Raw genomic sequence first — 9,175 nt, forward strand, 5'->3', positions numbered from 1 at the left:
CCCGTTGGTTCCCCCATGGGTCCTCCCCCCCCCCCCCCCGCATTGTTTCCTTTTTCTTTTCGGCTGCTGGCCGGTAAAGGCATCCGAGCCGGTGACCTTGGTGTTATAGGGCTGTGCTTTAACCAATTGAGAAATTGAGGGCCGGCCCGTGGCTCACTCAGGAGAGTGCGGTGCTGATAACACCTAAGGCCCTGGGTTCGGATCCCATATAGGGATGGCCGGTTCACTCACTGGCTGAGTGTGGTGCTGACAACACCAAGTCAAGGGTTGAGATCCCCTTACCGGTCATCTTTAAAAAAAAAAAAAAATTGATTGAAGAAAGAAGAGGAAGCTAGCTGGAAGCCAAGGACATGTTTTCTCCCCAATCTGGACATTTCTTCTGGTTCTTCCTTGGAAGGCAACTGAGGGATTACTTTTCTATTCTTGCTTTCACCCCCAGGCTTGAGTTCAAGGGGTGATAGTGGTCCCAGATTCCCCATGATCCTGGAGCTCAGAGCGAGTTCTTCGATATTCCTATTCCCCTTGAAGGACCTAGTTCCACCACTGTTTTCCATCCCGGAAAGGTTTTCCAAGATCTGGCTATGGACCAACATTTCAGGATCTCAGGATCCCTCCCGCCTGGCCCCAGTCCCACCAACAGGTAGTGGAGGCATAACACGGAAAGGGAGAAGAACATAGCCCAGAACATAAATTGGATCTCTTCTTTGGCCCTGATTCTCTTTAGGGACTTTAGATGAAAGAATGAGACGGTGTTTCTAAAGGGTTTTCTGAAGATCATTTCCCAGAATTGTAAGAAAATCCTATCACCTGAGAAACTGAGGCAACATAAAGTGACCCCTCTCATAGACATAGACACACACACACACACACACACACACACACACGCACACACCCCTTCCTATACACAGGCCGCTTAGTGTCTCCGCAACATAAAGTGACCACACACACACACACACACACACACACACACCCCTCCCTATACACAGGCCGCTTAGTGTCTCCGCACCACCTGCTACAGAAATTCCTTCCCCAGCCCCCAACTTCTTTCCTCTTCCCTCCCATCTACATCCCCCCCCAGTTTCCTGGTTTACGTTGAAAACTAGGAACACCCCCTCCCAACTTCCTTCCCTCCCTGTCAATAGCATTAGCAGGGACAAAGAGGGAATGCTGGCTCCACCTCTCCTCCCAACTGGGCACCAGCTCTGCTGGGCACCAAGCCACCTCCAGCTCTCTGTTGCCCTACTACACCTCCCAGCAGGCGAGTTGACCTGGGCTTGGGGCATGCTGGGACTTGTAGTCTCCACCTGCCATAGGCGGCTTGGTGCTATCATGGGCACCCTAGGGCATTCTGTCCATCCCTCTGCCTCTTGTTATTCACTAAGGCATTGGAGGGGTGCTTTTCTTGCTCTGAGTGTAGGAGGGTCCCAACCTCACTTAGCATTCCCTCCAATTTCCAGATTTTGGGTATCCTTCTGCAATCACCCTCTCCCTGCCTGCTACTGTAGACTTGGGACTTACATGTCATTTTAGGACTCTCTAGGACTCGATCTCAACCCTCCACTACCTCTTCATCCATCTCCAATCAGAATTTACCTGTAGCACCAGTATAAAAAAAAATCAGCTCTGATCTTTCCTTCATAGCCTCCCAGACTAAAAACCCACCCATGCCCCACCAAAAGGTGGAGGACAGCCTCTCTTTTTACTGAGTTCAGACAACGTGGATGGGCTAGGGAGGGATTAAGGGTGACTGGCAGGGAACAGTCAGGAAACAGTCCCAGCTGCTGGAAAACAAATCCGCATTGTCTCCCTGCTCCACCCCCAGCATCCCTGATTCTCCCCCTGCTCCACCCCAACCCCTAAAGGCTGAGCTGGTTGGTTTTCCTGGCTTCTGGCTTCCTAGATAAAGGTCTGTGCCAGCTGAGCTTGGAAGAGAACAGGGCTGGGGAGAGAGTTGCAGACTTTTCGTAGCCAACCCCATCTTCCTAGTGCCTGATGAAAGGTCTCAAACTACAATATCAGGGAACAATCCCAGTGAGGGGAGGTTTAATCCTGGACTTGGGGGAGCCTCCCCAGACTGGAAATCTACCTGGGGGATATAACCCCATTTATTAAGGGCTTCCCCTGGAGTGATGGCTTACACCAGAGGAGCTGCCTTCTGGGTGGAAGGTCAGGGGATGCGGGAAGAAACAACTTGACCTGAATGCCTGGATGATGCCCAGTAAGCTGGCTCTAGACAGTGTATACCACTATGAGCTTTTCCCCTCCATTAATGGATTTCTCTTTTCTCCCCCTTTCCAAGCCAGGTTTCTCCCATGACTCACAGCCTTGGAGTGCTGTCTTGGGCCCACCCAGTTTGCCTGTTGCTACAACAACCACCAACACAATCCAAAGGCACCTCCCCCCACCCTGGGTACACATGCCAGGCACCCTTGTCCCACCCCTACTTCCCTGGCAGAGAGCTCCTAAGCCAAAGGAGGGGCCTTGGGGTGGCAAGGAGGGAGGGCTCTGCTTGTTCTGTTTTCCTATTTTTATTAAACAAAACCACCACTCCCAACAGTCTTGTTTTCCAGAGTTACCTTTAATGACCAGGTCTGAACAAAAGCATGCACAGCTTCCCCTGCCCCTCACCGAGCACACACAGCTCCCCACCCCAGGAAGGCACCCGTCCAGGGTGGACTTACAGGAGCCCCAGGGAGTCTCCCTGCCTCTTCCACTCCCCCTGCCCCCCCCAAACCCTGCTGTGTAAACTTAAGATCTTCTGGCTTAGGAAGGTTTGTATAAGATTATAATTTAACTGAGCACCTACTATGCACCTAGCCCTTGGCCATGCACTTCACATTTTAGGGAGAAAGGACAAGTGCCACATGGCTCTGGGTAGGAACCTCTCTTGACTTAGAGGTAACCAGCTCTGTCACTAACTACCATCTGGGAATGATCACAGAAGACATTGGAGAGGTAATTTAGAGCCCCAGGGTCTGCTTAAACACTGTGTTAGAAGAGAGTTCAGAATGCGGGAGAAGTGAAGAGGAGGGAAAGTCTTCTAAACTGAAGTTTTATAAACTCTACGTTAGGTAGCTAAGACAAGGGGTAAGAGACACCAAAGGCAGATGGGTCCCTCCCTTCTGCTATAGGATGCATTCTCAACAGGGTGATATTGCCCCCAAGAGGGTCAAAATTGATTTTGGTGGGTGGAAAGGGGAGAATTTAGATATTACAATGGTGTGCGCTCCAAAGAGCCACAGTATATAAACAGATATACGGTGTATCTATAGTATTAACATTTCATGACTGAGGTGGACAATTAGGGAAAAAATATTGCAAAAGATTCCTTAGGAGGATGATCATGAAAAAAAAAAAAGTTGAGAAACACTGTGCTATAGGGAGGCCAGAGGATCCAAGCCAGATCCAGCTAAAACGTTCCCCCTTCTGGCCTCTCTGAGTTGGCAGCTTTTGGGTGCCCCACCCAAGGCAGGATCTGGCAAACATAAAGGATCTCTTTGCAAAACATTTTCTAAAAAAACTGGAAAAAATCAGTGTAAATGTTTTCCTCAGCTACAGGGAGGGAGTGGAGAGGGCCCAGAACAGACCCCAGGCCTGGGCCTCATGAGGGTCCTCTCCAAAGAGGCTTTCAGCCAAGCTGGCCTGTCCCCAAGGAGGAGGTGGCAGGGGCAAGGGAAGAAAGAATCAGAGGCCATGTGCAGTTTCATACAGCTTCATGCTGGGCAGCCTTTGGGGTGAGCTCAAGTATGATGTTGGGGAGCATCTACTATCAAAACAGAGACCAAGAAGTAGGGGAAGGCCCCTTCCCTTCACCTGCCCCCCCCCCACTGCACACTCCACATTCACCTAAATTATGCATAATGAAAGTGTTTTCACAATGCCCATCACCCAACCACAGGGGGCAGGGGCTTGGAATGGCTGGCACTGACCACCACCAACCAGTGAGCTGATGGTGGGCCAGAGTGACACCCCATGACCACAGCCCCATGGGATCCAGGACACCTTAAGTACCCCCACCAGCTGTCGGCGCCTCTGGGGTGGGCAGGGGCCGAGGCTCTGGGTAATAGGGCAGTGTCCTAGGCGTCTGCTCAAAGGTTGGGAGCTCAGGCACTGTCTCAGGCTTCAGGTCAATGGGCTCAGTCTCAGGCAGAAGGTCAAAAGGCACGATCTTGGGTGTGGCTGAGTCAGAGGGTGCATTCAGCTTCTTCTTGGGCTAAGATGAGGAAAAGGGGTTTAAATGGAGTTTGTAACGGGTGTAGATGGGGCTGAAAGAAAGAGGCCCTGTTGGCATGCAGAGTTGGGGCTGGTGAGTCAGGAGGAGGCACACAATGTATTAGGGCATAAAGAAACCACATTTTATTTTTACTTTTTAAAAAATTTTTTAGGTTAGTGCGGAATCCGAACCCTTGACCTTGGTGTTATCAACACTGTACTCTAACCAACTGAAATAACTGGCCAGCCCCAGAAACCACGCTTTAAGTGCTTCATCAAGAGAGCCCTGGGGCCAAAAGAGGTGGGACAAACGCAAGCCCATGAATTAATAAACACAACTTCAACTGAATCTCCTCCCTTCCTCCCTCTAGAATCTCCTCCAGCCCCATCCTTGGGCTCCTACCTTCTGCCCTTACCCAACCACAATCGTGGGATGACTGTGGCTATTGGGGGGCTGGAATGGTGGGGGAAAGAGGCTGCTGGGGGTGAAGAAGGAGTTTTCTAAGAGGCCAGTTGTTGGACTGTAACTGGGGAGGTTCAGATGAGTGAAAGAGAAGGCATACAACTTCACTGTCTTCAGAGTCAGATGCTGCTAATCCCAATTCTTCTTATTCCCCAGGGCAGGGTAGACACTGGGTGCCACCCCGGATAAGGAGAGGGAGATGCATGGGAGAGGGACATGTAATCACCAGGAAGAGTGTTGAGCACGTATATGCTCCAGACTACATTTTTTCTTCTTATTAAGGCTCCGAAGACAAGAACATGACAACATTTTGGCAGCTGGGACTGTAGCCATGTGTGAGGAGAAAGTGATTTGCATGAGAAATGCAAAACCACCTGGTTTATTGCAACTGACTCTGAACAAGTTAAATGAATCAAATTCCCAGTTGGATACCAGAAGCTAACTTACATGCATGCACGCACGCACACACACACACACATACACAGCCCCTGCAAAAAAATGTAAAAACCATAAAAAACAAGACTCTGGCTCCATATAAATACACTATTAAGGTCCCTTTAGCCCTCTTGCTGTCCCCCCCCCCCCACACACACACACAGTTTGGGATATCAGACACTAAAATACCCAGAGAAATCAGGATCCAAACCCAAGCAATTTTTACGACAGGTAGGCCTGTGTCCTGGTGCACCCAGCGGCCGCTCTCAACTCTCCCTCCTGAGAGACTGAGCTGCCACTCTTGCCTGGGGCAATCAGAAGTCAGGAGAGAGGGACAGTTGAGAACACTACCAGACTCTAGCAACAGCAGTGCTCAGTAAAGCCCAGAGTCACAAACATCCAAAGCAGAAGCTCCTGACCTACTCTGCAGAGTACAGGGAAGAGGTGGGAGTGGCAGAGAGGCTGAAGAGAAGGGGAACCAAATGGCCCTCTCCTAGGTAGATGCAGAGTCCATGCCAGGGGACACCCATGGCTGGCCAGGGGCTCCACTCTTTACACCCTGCACCCCTCCCCAATGTCACTGGGCCAGGTGACCACACATTGCCTCTAGGTCAACACTCATGAGACTGAGCAGCTAATGGCCACCAATGTTGCCCACTGGTAGCCAACACTGCATACGCGCGCGCACACACACACACACACACACACACACCGCTGCCCCAGTGCCAGGACACTGCAACTATCTCCCTCAGAGAACGAAGAAGGCAGAACTAACCCTAGGTTAGAGCTAGCCTCCACCCTGATTCTTGCTGCAGAGCCCTGGAATGAATGAGGGGGTGGGGAGCAGTGAGTGTAGCAGAAGAAGTACACGTGGGTTCTGGCTCCAGCTTTTACCAATCACTTGAGTGACAATAGGAAAGTGACTTCCCCTCTTTGGGCCCCAGCTTCCTAAACTACAAAATAAAAAAGATGAAGTTGATTGTCTTTAAGGCATCTTCCAGCTCAAAAGGTCTATAGTGACAGAATGATGAAATACTATAATATGATTCCAAAACGTGGCACAAATCACTGCTCATCTCTGAGGTTGGTTGCTTGGAAATAATATTCCCTCCCCTCTTGCTATCAGTTGCCCACTTCCCCACTTTGTGACTTGACTTTGAGCTTTACAATAGTCAGATTTTACTCAAAAAAAAAAAAAAAAAAAGGCCCACAAAAAACAAAACCAACACACACACACAAACAAAAACAAAAAAAAAAAAATGGAGGGAGAAGCAGATGGATAGTATGATTTCCTTTGGTCTTGTGAACACCTCTAAAAATACCCCCCCCCCTCTGTGGACCTAGTGACCAGGAAAAACAACATAAACTCAGCTTTTTGGAGGAAGGGTGTGGTATGCATACTCTCTGTGGCCACTAGATTTAAGGGGTGAAAGGGACCAGAGTCCCAAGCTGGGAATATTTCTGGACAAAAGTTTGGGGTTCTTCTGGAGCAAGGTAGCCCTGATTTGCCTTGAGACCAGGAAGGAGTTATAGGCTGGGTTGGAATCTGGGGAGGAGAAGCCAGCAGGCCCTCAATCCAGCCCTGGTGTCCTCCCCTTTAATGCCCATGAGCCACCTAATTCCTTAAATGCTTCCTGGTTCTATCCCCAAGCACTTGGAACAGGTCGGATGGGTCTTAGCCACTGGTCCACGGGTAGATCACCAATTTTGTCTCATCAAAACTGCTCTAGAGGGGCCGGCCCAGTGGCGCACTGGATAGTGCGCCGCTTGGGAGGCGCGGCAGCGCTGCCGCCCGAGGGTTCGGATCCCACATACAGACCGGCTCCCACTCACTGGCTGAGCGAGGCGTGGGAGCAACAAAAAAAAAAAAAAAAAAAAAAAAAAAAAAAAAACTGCTCTAGAAAACATTTATTTCCAAAAGAACTCTAATAAAACATCCAAATCATTGCCTGGGAGAAGTAGCTCTTTAAAGACCACGTTCTGCCCGTTTGCCTGGTGTTTTAGTGCAACTGCCTCCATACCCACAATCTGGCCTGATCCCCCAGCAGCCCTCAGGCCACTAACTCCTATGACTAGTAGATTCACTTCTCTCAATCACTAGCTGTTGCCTTGCTAAGTGTCACCTGATAGGATGGGATGGTAAACTGCTAGCTTTTGTTTGGGAGACAAGGAGGGCAATGCCAGAGAAGGACAGTAATAACTTGGAAGTGACTTCAAGATGAAGACTTTGATATCTTGGGTGGCAGGTGCTGAATTTCGCGTGTGCACGTGCGTGCGGTGAAATGCAAACCACCTGTGAGATCACTGTGTCTAGTTGTCCCCTGAATCTGGGGTGGGGCCACACAAGGGATTCCCTCCTTTTCCTTCCAGGAATAGGGTGTGGGAGGCCAGATGTGCTGATCCCACAGCTGGGGTCTTCCCACCCCTTGGTGCTCTCCTGCACCCCACCCCCATTGCCTGGTCATCACCGCCCACATCTGCAGTGGGGAATACAGTATCCCTTCCCCTGCTTCCCTTCCAAAGAACTCACACCATCCCTGGAGCTCTTTCTCCAAATCTCTCTCCTTGGCTGGCCACTTAAGCATCCTACCCCCTCAGCTTAACTTTACCATAAATGCTGCCACCCCCAATCTTCCCTATTAGGTCTGCCAAGGCACAGAGCTATTTTTATCTCATTCTCTTCCCAGGCCTGCAGACCTCCGGGAGGAGCGGCCTCTGCTTTCCTCCAGCAGCTGAGCCCTCACCCCCTCGGCCCCACCTGGAACATCTGCTCTACAGCTCAGGGAAGTTGAGCCCCACCCCAGTAGCTGGAATCTTTTCCTTTCCTCTATGCTCCCCCCACGTTGGGTCCATTTTAGTCCTGAGTTATTTTTCCTGTTGGTTGAGGGCTCAACTTGAGCCACTCTTTCCACCTCAGCTGTCTGCCCCCAACTGGCCCTGCTTTAGTACAGAGGCAGTAAAAGCCATCCTGTGATTAGAACTCTCCCCCCACCACCCACAACGTAGAGACACATCCTTGCCAAATGCTGGAGAGAGCATAACGAAAGAATACCTTTGGCCTCTGCAGAGAAATCTTTCTCCCTCCCTAGCCACCTTTCTTCTCTCAGAATGTCCAACTTTGGCACAGGGAGGTTTACCTCAAGGCCAAGAATGGTCTGGGACATTTAGAGTGAGAAGGATCACCAATCCAGGTTCTTCCTGGCGACCCTCTACCACACCAGGCTCTGCAGAAAAGACAGAGCTGGGTTGCTGTCCCGTCCCCTCGATCCCCCTCTCCTCCAATAGGCAGATCTTTTTTTTTTTTAATCTCACAAGCCCCCCCCTCCCCCCCATCCTGCTTCCTTCAAGCAGTTAAAATGGAAACAGCTCTGGCAAACATTTTCTACCCAAACGGCGGGCGGGGAGGGGGGGGGAAGCTTTTTAAAGGCCAAGTAACAGCCTCTTGGGAGGAGTCCCTCAGCAGTGAGTAAGGGCGGGGAGGGGGACAAGCGCCATTTCTACCTCTGTCCCATCACCACCTCCTCGGACAGGTGCAGGCTTACCCCTCTGCCTGTCTACCTAAACACCTGTCTCAATCATGCATCTCTCTCAATTCCTCCGAGAGAGACCAGGCCAAGGACCTCACCTTACCCCAGGCTGCCCAAGAGGGGTCTGCTCACGAAGGGGGTGTGGGGAATCTAGCCTCCTTTTTCTTTCCATCCCTTCATAGGGAGAAGAAGGGAAGACGGAGCACAAACCAACCCCCCACCCAACCCCCGCCTCCCATGATCCCGCCTCCTGGGGGTGAGAGCACCGACCCCGCCTGCGGGAAGCAGGGAAGGGTAAGGCTGGGCACGTTCCCGCGCAGCCAGAGATCACCACGTCCTCGGCTCAGACTCGCCCCCTGATAGGACTGGGGGCGGGGGACAGGCGGAGAAGAGCAGCAACGCTGAGATTCCCACGCTTATCTGAGGTTATGATATGAAAACGACATTTTATTCCCGCGGGAGGAGTAGGGAGAGGGGCAAACCGAGCAACGAGCGGCCGGGCGGAGCCTGGGGCGCGCCAGCCTCGCCCCTCCCGCCG

General features: G+C 51.2%; 1 protein-coding gene across 1 annotated transcript in view; it reads right to left on the reverse strand.

Annotated features, from left to right (window-relative positions):
* The window catches only part of PTRF (polymerase I and transcript release factor), a 15,946-nt gene that overhangs the window by 2,745 nt on the left and 4,026 nt on the right, over positions 1–9,175 (reverse strand). The window contains exons 3-4 of the mRNA XM_008578742.1: positions 4,634–4,739; positions 4,022–4,213 (exon numbers count right to left, since the gene is read on the reverse strand). Of these exons, the coding sequence (XP_008576964.1) occupies positions 4,022–4,213; positions 4,634–4,739 (298 nt within the window). The remainder of the gene's footprint in view (positions 1–4,021; positions 4,214–4,633; positions 4,740–9,175) is intronic.

This window comes from Galeopterus variegatus, unplaced genomic scaffold (assembly GCF_000696425.1).
Source record: "Galeopterus variegatus unplaced genomic scaffold, G_variegatus-3.0.2 Scaffold1751, whole genome shotgun sequence".
Taxonomy (NCBI): Eukaryota; Metazoa; Chordata; class Mammalia; order Dermoptera; family Cynocephalidae; genus Galeopterus; species Galeopterus variegatus.